General features: G+C 48.2%; 1 protein-coding gene across 2 annotated transcripts in view; it reads right to left on the bottom strand.

The window, feature by feature from the left end:
* LOC149301820 (sorting nexin-27-like) overlaps positions 1 to 17,164 on the bottom strand; it is a 31,414-nt gene extending 14,250 nt beyond the window's left edge. The window contains exon 1 of one of the 2 annotated variants that reach the window (XM_089483202.1): positions 16,726 to 17,164. In XM_089483202.1, the coding sequence (XP_089339328.1) occupies positions 16,726 to 17,072 (347 nt within the window). In that variant the 5' untranslated portion in view covers positions 17,073 to 17,164. The remainder of the gene's footprint in view (positions 1 to 16,725) is intronic. The other variant, XM_089483203.1, reaches the window with a different exon arrangement.
* Between the last annotated feature and the right edge of the window lie 1,094 nt (positions 17,165 to 18,258).

Raw genomic sequence — 18,258 nt, 5'->3', positions numbered from 1 at the left:
GTCAAACAGCCGGTTGTTTATGCACAGCTCAAGGGCGGTGAGCTATCGGGAAGATATTTCCAAGAATTGCCCAACAAGACGTTAAGCCAAGCCCAGGCCTCACCCACAGACATGGAGCTACTGACCCATAAACTAGGGCCTTGTTCCTTTTTGATTCAGAAAGCCTCCAAGACATTTGCACTTCAGAAGAGTAAAATAATCCCCCAAACTGCCTGCTATCATTCATGTCCCTGGTACCCATCATAATAGATAAGGGCACCCTTCCCAGCCTGGTGCTTCCCAGATGTGTTGGATTTCAATTCCCAACATGCCTGGGGAGCCCCCATGGAAGGAACCAGATCCTGTCTGATCTTGGGAATTAAGCAGCGTCAGCCCTGGCTAGGACATGGCTGGGAGACTGCCAAGGAATACCTGGTACTGTAAGCTCTATTTCAAAGAAAGGAACGGGCAAAGCCACCTGAATATTCCTTGCCTAAGAAAACCCTAGGAAATTCATGGGCAACTTGACAGTACACACACACACAACACTGAAACACTAAAACAGCCACTTAGTAAGTAGGGAGTCCCAACAAAGCCAACTTAGCAGGAGGCATTCCAATGATGTCTAAGTACACTGGTCCCTGGATATGGCTTTTTTTTGGACCTTCACACAGCTAAAGACAGGAAACAAGTGCTTCACAACACATGTTCAGACTCAAGGAGATGCATTTTAGAGGGAAAGAACTACAGTACTTTCAAGGAAGTATCCATGCTAGCCTTACCTACAACCACCCTGAGAGCCAAGCCTAGCCATCAGATAATACTTGTCTAAAGTGAACCAGAGAAGAGCCCTGTTGAATCATAGTGTTGGAAGAGACTTCAACGGCCATCAAAACACCTGCCATGCAGGAATACACAATCCATGCACCTGACAGATGGCCAATAGTCCAAGCCCTCATCGCTACATATAGGAGACCAAATGCTTCTTGAGCCCAGTATTCTGTTCCTCGGATAGCAATGCAGAAGCTCCAGAAAGATGTCAACAAACAGGACATGGGCACAACCATGTTACCCAGCATCAGGTAATGAGAAGCAACTGGCATGGGCAGCCGAATGTGTTCTCAGGCTGGGAAGAAAATCCAGTGTGGAACCAACCCACCCAGAAAACCCCTTCTGTAAGAGGGCAGCCGGAATGAAATAATGTAAGATCAAGTCCCCCACTAGACCCCCAGGAACAGACATGAACGCATCTGACCTAAGACACCAAGTAGGATGAAACCCTGGAAGTCCCACCAGGTAGAAACTAAGAATCCTACCTCAAATCCTGAGAAACTACTGACAATCATTGCTGACCATATTGGACCAGTGCACCAGTATAATGCCTTAACTGTAAGGCAGCTGTCAAGGTTATTCTTTTAAAAATCACATACATACACACATTGCTGCAGCAACTTCAGTGCCAGGACAGGATGGCGGATGCCCATCACTCCATGTGACCCTGCAACTCCATCCCTGCAGTCAGAAGGACCAAAAGGCTAGGGCCTTTTGCAACCAAGTCCCCATGGCAACCCAGTGGGGAATAATCGCTGCAAAGCCCGGAGCTGTGGATCTGACAGCCGCAAGCCAAAACGGGAAGCTTCTTGCAGAGGGAAGAGGTCACCGGCAGCCTCACTCTTGGGTTTACTGAATGAACAAATTGTTCAGAGTAGTTGTGCTTCGTTTTGCTCTCTCTTTGCAAACAAGGAGTTGCCATGCTCCGACTCTCCAGGAGGCTTCCTGCTCCTGTCCTTGGCTTCTCTACTGGTCTGTTTCCCACAAGGAACCCCTTGTTGTCTCAGCAGACCTGCCCTGTCCCTGGAGTTTGGGAAAGAGCGGCTCCAAAGGAGTCCCAAGCCAACCGAGGCTAAACTGCCCAAGAAGATCTGGGAACCTTTCCATCCAGGCAATGCTGAAGAATGCTATCTGAGGCTGAGTTTGGCCCACTGCAAGGCATAGAAAACAATACAGGACCAGTCTGAATTCATTGCTACCAGAACTTCACCATCTTTCCTCATTTCAACCCAGAAGACTGTCCACAACAACAACCCAGCTGAAGAACTCAGCCAAAGGCTTCCAACTGATTGGACACCAAACCTAACAGCTTTGTATGGGTTAGGAGAAGTAGCACTCAATCCACTTCAGCTCACTGTCGTCGGAACCTTAGTGCAACTCCTCACCCTTGGGTATCCATGCCAGGCTCTAGGTCCAGAGTACCAAAGCTAAAACAGCTCCATGCCAACCCTTTCTGGCAACCTGATGTCCCTCAAGTCACCAGGCCCCTCTCTCAACTACTGAGCTCCATAGCTGAACAACTGGATCTATTCTCAGGGATGGGTGGCTGCGCCATGACCCAATGTGTCCAACTTGGATGACTGGCTCAGGAGGTGGCAAGTACTAACCCTTTGCCCTCGCCTACTTCACCAGCTTCTCTGTGTCACCTATTGACTTATGCGACTCCATTAGTTTCACAGGGTTTTCTTAGGCAAGGGATGCTCAGAGATGGTTCTGCTGGTTCCTTCCTCCAAAACGTAGCCTACAGCAGAGGTTCTCAACCTTTGATCCTCCAACTGTTTTGGACTTCAGCACCCAGAAGCCTTTTTCAGCATGGCTAATGATGAGGGCATCTGGGGGATGAAGTCAAAAACATATGGAAGACCAGAGGTTGAGAACTACTGGCCTACAGTACCGTGGCATTTGTTGGTGGTCTCCCATGTAGTAAGGTAAAATGAGCCATGAACTGCAATGCATTCAAGACTCTACTCCCCAATGCACATCTGTATTTTCTCAACACAGCCATCGGATGGCTATGTGACATTATCTGCATCTTACCAGCAAGAAGGGAAAACCAAAGCAGATAAAAAGTAGTAGGGTCTTGGAAGGCCAGTGTTCCTGGACAGAACGCATATATCTACCCATCAGCGTTTCCTTCTGCTCACACTAACATAGACCCAAAATTTTATCAGTACAAGGGGGAATTTAAGATGTCTCCTAAAGGCCTCTGGCACTGGCAGGGAGCCTTCAAATGCAGTCTGGATCCTGCCAGCGACTTCAAATGGGACAGTGGCCTGAAAGCAGGCCAAGTAATGCAGCACTGTCGCACAAGGGACTCTCCCTTTATTTTCACTGTTACGGCTTCTTTTCATGGCTTGCTCAGTTAAAGTAAGGACCCCAAACATGTGCGATAGATAACATATAGGCTTGTTACAATGCTGGCTTCTAGATCCTGCTGAGATTTTAACAGAGGGAAAATCAGCACAGGGAGCACCAAGGCGAAAGTCAACCATCCTGATTTTAACCACTAACCGTCTGAGGCTTCCCAGTGGTTTTCAAGGAAGGGCACAAAAGCAACGGCCACCCCCTGCATTTCATCTGCTAGCCGCGTAGAATGAAAAGTGCAACAGACAAAGCCTATGAGAAACACTCTGCGTTTAAGGGCACCGGGGAATTAAAAAGCCACTCCGTCCTGCTGGGTTTTGAAAGCAAAGGAGAAACGGGCCACAACAAAAGGAGGACATTAACCCTAACAGTCAGTTCACCAGACAGTGTCAAAAAGCTGAGGTCCACGCATTGCAAACCCAAGTATTTCTTGGCCAATGTACGCACAGGGACTTGGCCTCACATCAGTGTGAACCGATTTGCGACTTTAAGGTAGGCCGCTCGAACCCTTTTCCAAAGAGTTGCTGTTTTCCTTCAAGTTGTTTTTTTTTCCTTTGGCCTTCCTCTGAGGCTGAGAGACTCACACAAGTGGGTTTCCAGGGCCAAGTGGGGATTTGAACCCCATTTCCAGAACTGTCGTCCAATGCTCAAACCATTACACCATTCTGGCTCTCACCCACATGTTGCAAGTGGCACAGAACCTGGCACCCTGATAATTTCAACTTGATTGGTGTGCTATTTGTTTTAAAGTGGGTCTGGTCTTCCTGGTAGCTGGAAACCATTTGGAAAGCGACTGGGGGTCTTTCACAACTTCTCTAAGGACAAGCAAGCAGCAGGTACAATACACACTATTCTAGCCTTCTACATCCAACCCTTCCCTATTCATCTACAGCTAAAATAGGCAATTGAAGAAGGCTGGGAAGAGGTGATACAGCCCCACAGGAGACCTTGGAGGATCATAACACCACAGTACCCTGCAGAATTACTTTAAATGGTCCTCAAATGTCCTCTGAGGACATAGGGGGATTTTCACTATGATTTTAAGTCCATGAGAGGCCTATTTTAACAATAGGAAGTTACTACACAGATGGCCCTCTACACTGCAGCTTTGACATTTGTGGATTTGATTAATGCATTCTGTCTAGGAATCTCTAGGTTGTCCAACACAACTCTGCTAGAAGTTGACCATAGAGTCGTTGCTGGAGAACCTAGACGTTCCTAGAGAAAACACTTCCCTAGGCGTCTGTAGGTCCTCCAGCGTGATTCTGTGAACATTATCTGGTTGATCATGCACTGGAGAACCTGGAGATTCCTAGAGAAGTGTTCTCTTAGGTAACAGGGGTTCTACACCCCCAACCTTAGCAAATGTGGAAGGACCACTATGGTCACTTTTCCTGAGCCCAAAATAGCCCTGGACGTGGTGAAAATGCCCCCATGCTTTCTCAAGGGCATTTAGAGGGGATAATTTTTTTCGAAAAAATATAAACGTATATATATACAGTGCACGCGCGCCATACGTGGGCGTGCCATACACGGCCTTGAGCATACGCGCTCAAGCCACGGCACGCGCGCGGGGCGGCACGTCCCATTCAATTGAATGGGCGCATGTGCCCGTTGCGCCCTGCGCGCCGCCGCGCACGAGCCCCATTGTTTCCAATGGGGCTCGAGCATAGGCGTAATTCGCCTTACACGGAGGGATCCGGAACGGATCCCCCGCGTAAGGCGAGGACGGACTGTGTGTGTATATATATATATATATATATAGAGAGAGAGAGAGAGAGAGAGAGAGAGATATCATGGGGGACTGGGAAATACTAACAGTCATGGAAGCTATCAGTGGCCCATGGGCCACAATCCGCCCACGCCTGATATCCAGCCAGTCTCTCCTCTTTTCTGTCCGCCTCTTCCAAACTGTTTTTACATGTGTGAATGCGCACACCCCCCCTCACAAACACCGCTCCCCAGCAAAACCGGTGGAAGCAGAGAACAAGCACGCCGTGTATTTTTAATTGGGATTTTTAGCACAAGCCATCCCCAAGGCTCAAGAGTTGGGTCAGGGGAAATTCAACGTGACACACACACAGGCCTTTTCTGGTTGACTCTCTCCTCCACTACAAGCTGGAAATTTGGACACATCCCTGAGGATATGCTTCGGAGACCTATTTCCGCATCACAGCTAAAACTGGTTTGAGACGGCTCATCCTCCCACAGCCACTTCACTGCAAACAGGAGCAATCCACCTGATCTGCATAATTCCTTCCAAGGAGTAGAAGGAGTTGCTTTCGTGGCCCAAGGCCATGAAATGAGACAGGATAACATATCAGAGCTTCCATGATTAGGGTCATCTTACCTTTAATTGCTAGCTGCAGGGGCAAACAGACAGAAGGACTATTGCCCTCATAGTCCTCTTGGCACCTCCAAGGGAGAAGAGTGTTTTACTGCTCTCTGGTGTAGACAGGATGCTCTGCTACAACAAGGCAAGGCTTCCGTTCTGTGCCATCCAGCCTCAAATCTAACCCTCGGTTCACCGGCCCACCACAAGCCAGAAACTACTGAACTATCCATAAACCCCCTAACCATCTATTATGTCAGCAATCTGCAGCTTTGACTTTGGAGGATTTGACTATTTGTGGTTTTGGTTAATATATTCTCTCCATTGAGGCCCCCTTGTCGTGGGGGAGAGGCTTGCATACCCTAATGAAACTGTGAGCTATGTTGGCGGTGGTATAATAGCCACTGGTAGGGCCTCCCATAACAGACAGGTGACAACCAAAGGGTCTGACCAAGAGTGCCAAAGGGCAGGATGGGCTCTCTAGCCTTATGGCAACCATCCTAGGAGAATGAAAACTCTAATCCCAAACCCAGGCAGATGGTGCTTATCTAACCCTGTAAGGTCAATCATCTAAGAGAAGGAAACTCTAATCAAACCTACGACCTGAGGACCTCACTGCCACTGTCCATGCTTGTCAAGGCCTCAACAGCCGAACCTCTGGTTTTAAGGGTGAGGCCAATTCAGTGCATGCTGCGCTCCACCAGAAAAATCCATTGCACAGGCTCGAAGGATATACCCAACTTCCGAAAAAGCCCTGTAGCGATAGGCGAGGGATGAAACGGCAGGTGTAAAGATGCACTGGAAGCCGCAGACCCAACCCTGCATGCAAGCGGTAAAGGACTTTGGTCGCTTGAGACTGACCCAAGGGATGACAGTCTTGTTCTCTCTAGGAATCTCTAGGTCCTCCAGAGCAACTGTACCGGAAGCTGGCCATTTGCGTGCCGGAGATGTTCCTAGAGGAAACATGGTCTCCAGAGTCATAGTCCAGCACTCGAACCACTTACACCATGGTTTCCAAACCTCCAGTCATGCTAAGGTGAAGGGCACCGAGAAAAGTGATCATCTTACATGAAAACCCTGGACCAAGGTGTTGGGAAGGCATGCATCTCCAAACGCTATTGGACTGCAACTTCCTTCAGACCCTAGCCCTCACAGCTGTTGGTGAGGGGTGCTGGGAACTGCAGTCCAACAACACCTGGAGGGCTACAGAAACATGACACAGCTTCCTTCAAAACCTCACAGTCCCTCCTGAGGAGGGCCATAAGGAAACTCTACACATGGGTTGGTACACTAGGAAGCAATCTCTGGAAGAGAGAGAAAAGAGTACTCCCTGTTGATAGCAAAGAGTAAGAACGCGGGGAGGATGGAGTGGGACCGAGATTAATGAGACAAATCCCATTTACCTGCAAGAGTGCAGAAGATGGGGTTCAGTAGGATTGCACACAATGTCCTGTTAAATGGCTCCATCAGGGCGAGGGTGCCAGGGAGAGTCCTGCGCAGAAAGAGCCAAAAGCCAACTTTAAAACAATCCCTTCCACTTTGTATGCGCTCTGCGGCTCCCAGCGAAATTTAACCCACCCTTTTAAGGATTTGTATCTTTGTGTTGCATGATAAAGAGGCCAGCTTTTGTTCCTTTGCCAAGGCAGGCATGCGGCCTCTTGATTCACAGTATCCTTCAAGGACAGGACCAGACCGGGAAGAAGCAAAGGGGCTTTAAAGCAGCAGGGTCGATGTCCTGGCCAGGAGAACACTTCAAAAACCGACCCGTTTCCATAAGGAAGACTGGTTTGATTCTTGTTCCTGAACATATAAAAGCTGCCTTATCACATCCATTGTGCCCAACCTTCTTTCGCCTGGTGATCTGGCATCTCAGCAGCTGTGGAAATGCCAAAAAGGCATCGCTTTAGATCTGCAAACTGCAACCCTCGGACATCCCTTTCATGGGCTCCAGGTTTTCACTCCAAAAGCATGTTTTCACCCCAAAATGCCTCCAAGTATCTTCAGGGGGACATGAGGACATGTTCAGCTCATGGAAGTCGTTGGCTGAGTTCTTCACAGCCTTGCTCCCCAATTTTAGGAAGTCTTCCTGACACAAAACATGGAAGACCTCTTGAGAAATTCAGTGTTCTCTACCTATATCTGAGCCTGTGGCTTCAAAAAGGAAGGAGACACACTGGATTCTAAGGAAACATCTTCTTTCAGCTGCAAATGGACATTAAATTCCCTTGACTTTGAAAATCTACCAGCGACTGCATGGCCAAAGGGAGAAGTGCCAGCCTGCAGACAGTCCTCCAAACCACCTGAACTAAGACCAGAAACAGAAAATGCAGGCCTATGACTAACTTCTTCCATTTCTTTCTCCTGTTTGCCTGATGGAGAAACCAGTGTGACTTCAAAAGCTTGCAACATGTAATTGTGCATTTTGGTTGTCCCTATAACGGTATCGTTGTTTGGAAGTTAGCGGATTTACTATATGACCAACACAGCTACCCCTAGAAGTTTTTTAGGAACTACTGAGAGGGAAGGAGACATGGCCGGCTGATTTGTTAATAGGCCCACTGAGTTGGCGCAGCAAAAGGAACCGCTGCCAAGTGAGTTCGGCTGGGCATTTATACAACGCCATGAAAATAGCCGCATTACAGAAACACCTTTCAGAGCACACAAAAATCCGCTATGGCCTTTAGAAGACAAGGATGGCATCAGCCTATTCTGTGTTAAAAGGCCAGAGAATGTGACATGGGAAGTGGACTTCCAGGAAACCTGCCTCCCACCCAGAAAGACACCCGAGCCACTTTAAACACGTCCTCTGCCGCCTTTCCAGAGAGCACTCCAGGACACTGCCCTCTGGTACTCTGACACCTCTTGGCATTTCCTTCGCCAGAGAAAAATCTGCTCTGCAAAGGCACTGCGGGGCTCAAGAAGGCACAGGCAGCACACATTAGCTTCCACATGAAACTCCCCCACTGGGCTTCCCGTTTTCGGTATTCATCTGGCTTCCTCTTCAGCTTAGCTACGCAAATCTCACATCCCCCTGACTCTGTCTGTTTGACTGGATTCCTTCCCCAATTGCAGGTTAATCATTTCAGAGGCTGATCATTTTACTTTAACCCTGAAAGGAAACTGTCTCCCCCAGACAGCTCAAAGGTCCACTCTTTCCCACTTCAAGCCCCCGCTCTTTATCTCTCGTTGGCTGCTGTTGTTGTTTAAAGACTGCAAATGGAAGAGTATGGTCCAATGTGTTTTATGCAAGTCAAGTCCCCATGTTGCTTTGTCTTGTGGAACCTTAAACACTACCATGCTTTATTGGGCACAGGTTTCCAAGCCCTCCAAGCCAACTATGTCAGATGTATCTTCTTGTTAGGTCCTTTTCTAAAAACAGCTGGCCCTCCTCATTTGCGGCTTTGACTTTTGCAGATTCGATGATTCACCAATTTGATTAGTATGTTCTCTCTAGGAATCTTTAGGTCCTCCAGCATGACTCTATTGTCAACCTCTACCAAAAGTCACACTGGAGCACCTAGAGATTCCTAGAGGGAACACTTCTCTAGGCATCTGTAGGTCTTCCAGCGCATTTTCATGGTCAACCTCTGGCAGATCTTGACCACAAAATTGCTCTGGAGGACCTAAAGATTCCCACAGAGGTGTTCTCTCAGGTTTAAAAAAAGGCAGTGTTTTTATTTGCATTCCTGTGCACCTAACCCCAGCAAATGTGTAGGATCCACAGTAAATGGAGATTATGACTATGAGAAGCCAGTCACCTCTTTGCCCAGGACTAAAATCAGATACACCAGTTGGTGCCCAGTGTCAGAGAAATGAATTATTCCCTGGCTCATAACCAAAAATGTCAATACCTAAAGAAAAACCACAAAGCCACATCCCTGTGCTGATGGAAATGAGTCTTCTGTAACAGCAAATCATTGGGTTCAGAAAGAGAGGTTCTCAGAAGTAGGGCACCTAAGAGAGCGCACAGCTCCTTATGAGATTGGCCAGCCCCAAAGTGGGGCAAACTGTGGCAGGCATGGACCAAACCAGTGCATGTTTTAAAATATTGCTCTGACCTAAAAATTAATTTTGATATGGCACCAGTAGTACTAACATAGTGCTTTTAGTCATTCACTTCCGAGAGAGAGAGCAAGAGAGAGAGAAAGAACCACATCCCATCTTGAAGGAGATTCATCTAGGACCACAAAGAAGGAATTTTAGAAGAAAAACATAAACTGAAGGGTTTTGGCTTACCCTTCCTTTTCACAGGCCAAGAATGTACCTCCGTGTGATGGTACCTTTCCACTATAGAAAACCTGCAGGTATGACTTACTCTTGCCACATCCCAAGCCACTTACGATAGTCAGCCTTCTGTATCTATAGATTCAACCATCCACACCTTGAAAATATCCCTCAACACACCAAAAATCTCAAAAGGCAGGTTTGAGCACTTGGACTAAGAATCTGTAAACCAGGGTCCGAATCCCAGCTCGGCCATGTAAAAACTCAAACCTCCTCTGAATAAATGTTGCCAAGAAAACCCCATGATAGGGTTGCCTTAAGTTGGAAGTGATGCACACAAACCTTGATTCCACCATTTTAAGTAAGGTACAACACTGTAGTGCACCACTGTATATAAAGGGACTTGAGCATCCACAGAGTCTGGTATCCGCAGGGGCTCCTGGAACCAAACCCCGGCAGATACCAAAAGACCACTGTACTAATCCTCCTGGAGTGCAGTATGGATTGCCAAGAACTTCAAACAGGTACGGCTTTTAAAAATTGGTCCTTAGAACCTCACCCCTATTAAAACACCAAGCTTTACTGCTGTAAGTAAGTGCATCCTCCCACTCTTTGCCCCTCAGCGACTACTATTTGGTGACCTATCCCCTTCTCGAAAGCACCAGCCGAGACGCAGCCACTGCAATTGATATACTGCTTTCCCGTTTACACTTTCATAGGGGAAAGCCCTCCTCTGCAGCTTTGTCTAACGCATTTCAAAGGCCATGCACATCAGTGGCCATTTCCATGTCACATGGCAGTGAATTCCTTAAACAAACTGTGTTTTCCGTGAAGAACCCGCTCTTGTATGACTAGACCCTTTGCCAAACAATTCCTTTGAAGAAACAATGAGAGGCAAAGACGAATATATACATATATATCTCTCACAGTCTTCCTCACATGGTGCTGAACCACATCATAGACAGTCAACGGTACCTCAGCCTTCCTTATCCACGGATTCAAAATATTCCAAAGAAAGTATAAATTCCAAACAGCAAAGCTTGATTTTCCATTTTATACAAGGGACCACTTTGCTATGCCAATGTCATTAATGCAGTGGTCCTCTAGGCGTTTTAGACTCCCAGAATCCCTGATCATTTGGGCAAGCTGGTTGGGACCTCTGGGAGGTGAAGTCCAAAACATTAGGAGAGCCAAAGGCTCTGCTAAAGTACTGCTTTAATGGGACTTGAGCATCCATGGATTTTGTTATTCATGGAGGATCCTGGACCCAAACCCCAGCGGATAACAAGGGCCCACTGTAAAGCAAGTTGAAATCCAACTCATCTGGAGAGCAGTGCACCAGGGAAGCCTACTCCGCACCATTTTACCAGCCCCTACAAACCATCTTCTCTGCCGCAAGCTAAAAAAACCCCAAGGTTTCCTCATAGACCTTATAAAATTTGGGGCACACGGACCCCAAGAAGCCAATGGTTTTGAGAAAGACGAGCCCAAGAAAGCGGTAGGCAATGGTCAACTAGAAAGCAAATAATATCCGTAAACTCACTCATCAAACTATTTGACAAATGATTCTCCACTGTTATCGCAGCTCTTTTACTCTTGACCGCTGAAAACCCACTGGTTCTCTGATCTGACAGTTTCCAAATCAAATGGTCTGTCTCTGGCATGGAAAACTGACTGCAAACTGATGTAGCACTTCAGCACTTTGCATTTCTGTACCACTTCATAGTGAACTAAGCACTCTCTAGGTGGTTTGCAATATGTTAGCCAGCAACACCTGTAGAAAGAATCATTCAAGCATTAGTAACACATGTTAAGAGGGCTGTTGAAACAGAGGGGCAATGTGAAATGCATATGAACATATCCCCTTACTGAAATGATACCAAAAAAAGGACTACATATAGACTTCAGTACAGTGCTACCTCGGGTTACGAAATTAATTCGTTCCACGGCGCCGTTCGTAACCCGATACATTTCGCAACCCGAAAAGGCTTTCCGTTAGCGCTGGAAAGCCGCTAGCTGCGCTTCGCATTTAAATTTCGCGCCGAAATGAATTTCGTAACCCGAAAAATCTTTCGTTACCCGGAACAGTTTTTTCCAATCTAACTTTTTTGTACCCCGGAAATTTCGTAACGCGATCAATTCGTATCCCGGGGTACCACTGTATTACATATTGGAAGGGAAGGAACAGACATGTATTATTATTCTCAAAGTATGCAAAACCAAAGCAGGCCTTAATCTTCTGACACTTTTTGGCTGGTATGTGGAAATGTTTCTCTAGTCGCTTCATCTAAACAGGAACAAAATCCAAATGAGCCGAACTGCAGGGCGGGATGGCAAGTTTCCATCTGCGGAGAAAAAGCAATGCTTGACGCTTTTGAAAACCAAAAGAAAAGGTTAACAGCTACCATCTAGGAAGAATCAGTAATGTCTATAATCTACACCGTTGTTATACTTTAGTAAACACCGCAAACAACGTAAAGATCGGGTAATGGCTGTAATTTCAAACTGATATAAACACTAGAAATAAAAAGTGCGTTTGACGCCTTCCACGATGGCGTCTCTTTAAAGTATGTTTTTGCCTTGTGAGACGCAGACCAACGCGATGCAAGGTGTTCGGATTAGGGCCAGACAACCAGAGTCCCAAGATTATTTCCATCCTAACCAGCGACTGTGGGTCGAGATGCATTTGCCACACGTTTTAAAAAGCCCAGTCCTGCAGCCTCCAGCAGCCACCGCTTCTTCCGGCCCTTGAATAGAAATGACACAACTCTGTACAGACGCACAACGGCACACAATTCTTGGGTTGAAGAATTAGTCAGCTCCCGGGAAGCGGCGCAGTCAAGAATAGGAACCCTGTGCCCTGGTTGAAAAAGCTGTCCATGTTCACCACTGAAAGGAAAAAGCCGGTGACTCCATTTTCCAATCATAGGAGTATTGCTCAACTAAAACGGAGACACGTTGTCCCTTTTTGCCAACAACCCCCCAAACACAAGCACTGTCCGCCAGCATCGAGGATCACGACAAAAAACATGACCCCCTCCTGCAATTTTGCAGGAATCCCAAACCCCAAAATGTTTCTAAAAGTGCGCAGTGGAAGGAAGGAGATGGTAAAGGGTTCTGAAATGGCACAAAATGCTTGTTTCGTCCAATAAGCGAAAGCACAGTTGTCGTCGACACAGTCTACAACACTTAACAACTCTGTAAGAAAACAGGCTGGAGAAACGCGTCTAAGAGAGAAGCTACGGAGAAGTTTCCTGCTCCTTTCTTCAGGGCAGGTCAAGGTTTTATGGGCAACCATTTTAGTCCCCAAAACTGCATGGAGGTACTACAAAAGGGACAGATTGCCTTTCCCTTTCCAAGTATTTCATTCTTAATAGGAAGGTGGATTTGGGGTCTAAGGAAGGTTACACACCGAAGGGGTCACAACAGATCAAATTTAGCTTCAGGTGTACAGTGGTCCCTCCACTTTCGATGGGGTTAAGGGCACGGGACCTCCGTGGATGTAAGCACTCTCTGCCAGACACTGACCACCGAATTGCACTGGAGGAGCTATAGATGCACAGTGGACTGTTCTCTCTAGGAATCTCTAGGTCCTTCATGTTTGGTTAAAGTTGACCACAGAGTTGTGCTGGAGCGCACAGAGAGAACATATTAATCAAATCCGTGAATGATCAAATATGCCAAAGTCAAAGCCGCAAATGTGGAGGGACAAATGTACCAAGTCAGAATGCTCCATGTCTTAAGTTCTACCTCTGCAAACTCTCAAGGTGACTTAGGCGGGATACAGACCGGCAGAATGTAGCGTGGCGGCGGCAGTAGGGTTAGGGAGCGCGCACCATTCAGACGCTCCCTAACCCTAGTACGTACTGGCGGCAGCAAAATGGCAGCACCTTGTCTACATGGGTGCCACCATTTTGACGCAACGGATGCTTAGCGTCCTGGCGTCATAAGGACATCACGAGTGCGCCATTGGCACACTGGAACATCCTTATGGCGCCGCAAGGAGGACCCACTTTTGCGGGTCCTTTTTGCTGCACGAGGGAGCTGCACGGTTTGCCTGCTGCGAAGCAAGGCGCCGGGAGACTGTCCTTTTTGGGCGGTCTGTATAGTGCCATATATATATATATATATATACACGCACGCACACACACACACACACACACCATAAAGATCTAATAACACTGTAGGCAGCTTGAAAGAGAAACAGGAATAAGATCAAGTGCAAGAGCCACAACCAAATACTGCCAATTGCACACCAACCAGACTCAGCAACAGCAGAGGCTTCTCCTCTGTATATTCATTCACTACAGGCATGCAAAAGCAAAAGGCCTCCTGCCCTTATAGCTAGAGTCTGCCAACTCTCCTGTATTCAGCAGCCCTTTTATTGTCATTGGAAAGGGGACCATCCCCTAACACACCTCTTTTCCATCCTTCTGACTTTCTAAGTCTTGTTTATGTTCCCCCCCAAAAGAACAAATATTCACGTGAGTTCAATACAACGTCTGAGAGTGAACTGCCTCTAAGAGAAGGATCCCATCTTTTCTTTGAAAGGGAAGGAAAGGGGGATCTCAAAAAAAAGGAGTGGGACTACGAAAGCGCAGAATAAAGGGGGGAAATACTGGAGACGATCTGGAAGACAAAGCGTAAGGACTCAGAGCGGCTAAGAAAAGACTACAAAACCCACGTCCATTTAAAACTAGCTTGAATTTTTGAGCAGGATGAGGTTTCCAGGCTTAGAAGGGGAGTTTTCCATATCTCCAACGCAATGAAAGCTTTAAGTGAACCACTATTGGAAGCCATTACGACAGGGGTGGGCAAGCTGTGGCCTTACAGGTATTGAAGCACTGCGATGCCCATCGGCCCTAGCCAGCGTCGCCAGTCAAAACGGATGATGGGAGTTGCAGCAGAAGAACTTCTGGAGGTCCAAAGCTTGCCAATCTCAGCTTTATGATCTATGAAGTACTTGGTACACATATTTAAAGGGTGAAAATGCTATTATGCAAACTAGGGATGCAGGAGTCTTCTGACACCCCAGTAACTGAAACCCCCAAATGCCCTGAAACTGAGGGGGAAATACAGTGTTTTGATGTACCTCCGTCAGTGCCAAAGGAAACCATCCCTTTTCAATGGGTGGTTACACAGCCCCAGCCTCAAATGAAAATCTTGCACCGACTGTAAAATAGTAGCGCGGTCCCTGACATATCTGTGTAGTAAAACATTGCATCTAAGCGCAGGTGAGTTGCACTAAGGCAGGCAGGGCACCCCATACCCTCCTCTCCTGAAAACGTTGAAGCGAAGACAGTCTGAAGTAATAATGCGGTCTGTGGCATCTCTAGGCTCTTGTTTTTAAAGGGGAAGGAAAAGTTGTGATGTGTAACTGTGGGTGGGTTACAGAAGACGTTTCACAGAGGGGTTTCCTCTCTGCCAAATAAACCCCAGTGGAAGTGAGAACCCTTGGATGGCTATTAAGGAGAAGCCTGCTCCAGGATGTCTCAGGCTCTCTGATATGGGAGGATGCCCATGTGTCAGGGACTGGCCCCATATTTGTACCCATTCAGTGCAATGGTTTCCTTCCTGGAAACTCACCAAGGGTCAGGAGACCAAAACTGGTCCAGAGGCCATCGCTTGCAGCCCAAAGGGCATCATGAGCGTGGTGCCAATGCCGCACATCATAAAACTAAAGAAGCACTACAGAATAGTCCTTTTGAGCATCTTAGAGCGAAAGGATGCGCCTTTACATCTGGGAGGGAAGCCAAAGTCCACAGCTGGGCAAAACCTTTCATCGGGGTCAACCCCAAAGTCACAAAGTTGGCCATATTTGTGTCGCATTTGGGACCAGTCCTAACTGTGGCTCCTGTTTTCCCTTATGGGACGGCCTGGATATTCTTGGGAGGGGGAGCATTTGCACACACAGAATTAGGCTATAAATGCCCCCCCCAAAAAAAAATATGAGGGGAGGGCTCCCTTCCTCCTAATCTCTTGCATATATATTTATATATACATACATAGGACAAGTGCATATAACCAACCTTGTAGTAGGAAACCATGAGCAATAAGCCAAACATGAGAGGAATCCCCCTCCATTAGCATCACCCCAACATGGCCCCTTCCCTAATATACCCATCTCCCCTTCTTCCCCCCCAACTCTTACAGGCCTAAGGCCTTTCGGTGTCCCTTTGAAGGAGGCGAAAGCACTGCCAAAGAAGAGAGAAGGGGTGTATCATCCTCCTCCTCAGCATCATCCCACAGGGCCCCTTCCTCTCCTGGCCCTAATGGAGCCACTCTATTCTGCTCTGGTCAGGAGCCACGGTTCAAAAAGGACGTTGAGAAAGTGGAGCCATGTCTCCAAAGGACTCAAATGGTGAAGAGTCTGGGAACCATGAAGCCCTATGAGGAAGGACTCAGGGAGCTGGAGAAGAGAAGGTGAAGGGGTGATATGGGAGCCCTGTTTAAGGACTTGAAGGGATGTCATATTGAGGAGGGAGCAAGCTTGTTTTCTGCTGCTCCAGAGAATAAGGTAAGGACTAATGGATGCAAGCCACAAGAAAAGAGATTCCAGCTCAACATTAGGAGGGACCTCCTGAGAGTAAGGGCTGTTTGAGGATGGAAGCTCTTGCCTCGGAGTCTCCTTCTTCGGAGGCTGTCTTTATGCAGAGGCTGGAGGGCCACCTGTCAATGGGGTGCTTTGACGGGGAGTTCCTGCATGGCAGAATCAAGGGGCTGGGCTGGGTCTCTTCCACTCTGTGGCCCGCAGTCCCTAGGCAGGCAGGCAGGGGCCAAAGGCCTTTGGGTCCCGTGACCTGAGCCAGGTGAGGCCCTGCTCTCCCTGTGAATGGGGGAGGGCCAGAGACACAGGTGAAGGAGAACGGGAGGCCCCCCCGAGTGACCCAGGGAAGCCCTGGAGAAGCCTGGCCCGTCGGGGGATGGATGCCTGGCTCCCGCGTGGTTCCTTATGGGCCTCTCTCTCTCTCTCGGCGGCGGCGGAGGCTACTCACACCTCGAGGATGCGGTCCCCCTTCCGGACGCCGGCCCTCTCGGCGGCTCCTCCTCCCAGGACGGCCGAGACGTGCTGCAGCGGCGCGTAGAGCTCCCCGTTGATGCTGCGCAGCTGCCCGCCTTCGCTGACTTGGCCCCGGACGTTGAAGCCGTAGCCGGACTCCGACTTCACGATGCGGACCACGCGCGGGCCCTGGCCGGCAGCGGAGGGAGCGCCGACAACCGCAGGGGCCGACGACGACGACGAGGACACCGAGCCCGAGCCGCCGCCGCCGCCCCCGCCGCCCCTCAAGGGCCCCGGCAGCACCGACCGCGGAGGCAGGCCCTCGCTCGCCTCGTCCGCCATCTTGGCGCGGAGAGGAAGAGGACGACGACGAGGCCGCGGCTCCCCTCCGAGGCCCTCGCGCCCGGTCACGCGACCGGCCACGCCCCCTTGCCTCGCCTCCTCCTCTTCCTCACGCCGGCTTCCGTAGCCGCCGCCGCTCACGCCTCAGCGCATGCGCCTGTGACGTCACCTCCCTCGCCCAGCCCCTCTTCTGCGGCGCAAGGGCTCACGGGAGATGTAGTCGGGTTGGGATAGAACGGCTGCTGCACGCGCATGCGCGCACACACCAGTGCGAGGAAGTGTGTGTTCACATAGAAATAAATAAATGCCTAGTAGCATCACATATATATATATGTGTGTGTGTATGCCTAGTAGCATCATCCCTATGTATATATAGTATCATATATACATTTATATATATGCCTAGTACTATATATATATATATATATATGCCTAGTAGCATCATCCCTATGTATATATAGTATCATATATATATATATATATATATGCCTAGTAGCATCATATATGTGTGTCTCTCGTGTGTGTGTATATATACTGTATATATATATATATATATACACATACACAGAGAGAGAGACACTTACAGTACTATATAAATAAAGCATTATATATATATATATACACACACACACACACACATATATATGATGCTACTAAGCTTAGGCCTCAACAGCAAAGTCTGCCAGGATTTGAACCCTGGTCACCAGAGTCAGTTACTCAAACCACTAGGCCACACTGGCTCTGTATATCCAGTGTGTTTGTGTGCATATGTGTGTGTGTGTGTGTGTGTGTTGTGGTTTTTTGAGTGTTGGAGTACAACTCTAAAGAGACCAGGGTTCGAATCTCTGCCTGCCCATGTGACGCTGGGCAAGTCACACTCTCTCAGCCTCAGAGGAAGGAGGCAATGGCAAACCCTCTTTGGACAAACCTGCTAAAGAAGCCCCATTAAAGGCCCTCTGAAAGTCAGAAACGACTTCAAGGCACACAACAAATACATACACAGAGAAAGAGAGAGGGAAAATACACATTGGTGCAATTGCAACATAGTGGATCAAGCCTTGCACTAAGGGGTGCATCTACACTGTAGAAGTAATGCAGTTTGACGCCACTTTCAGTGCTGTAACTCCATTTTATGGGATTTGTAGTTCCACAAGGTCTTTAGCAGCCTCTGCCAAAGAGGGCTGGT

Source organism: Sceloporus occidentalis, unplaced genomic scaffold (assembly GCF_023333645.1).
Source record: "Sceloporus occidentalis isolate IW3139 unplaced genomic scaffold, rSceOcc1.0.p SCAF_20, whole genome shotgun sequence".
Classification (NCBI taxonomy): domain Eukaryota; kingdom Metazoa; phylum Chordata; class Lepidosauria; order Squamata; family Phrynosomatidae; genus Sceloporus; species Sceloporus occidentalis.
This window is presented reverse-complemented; position numbering and strand designations above follow the sequence as displayed.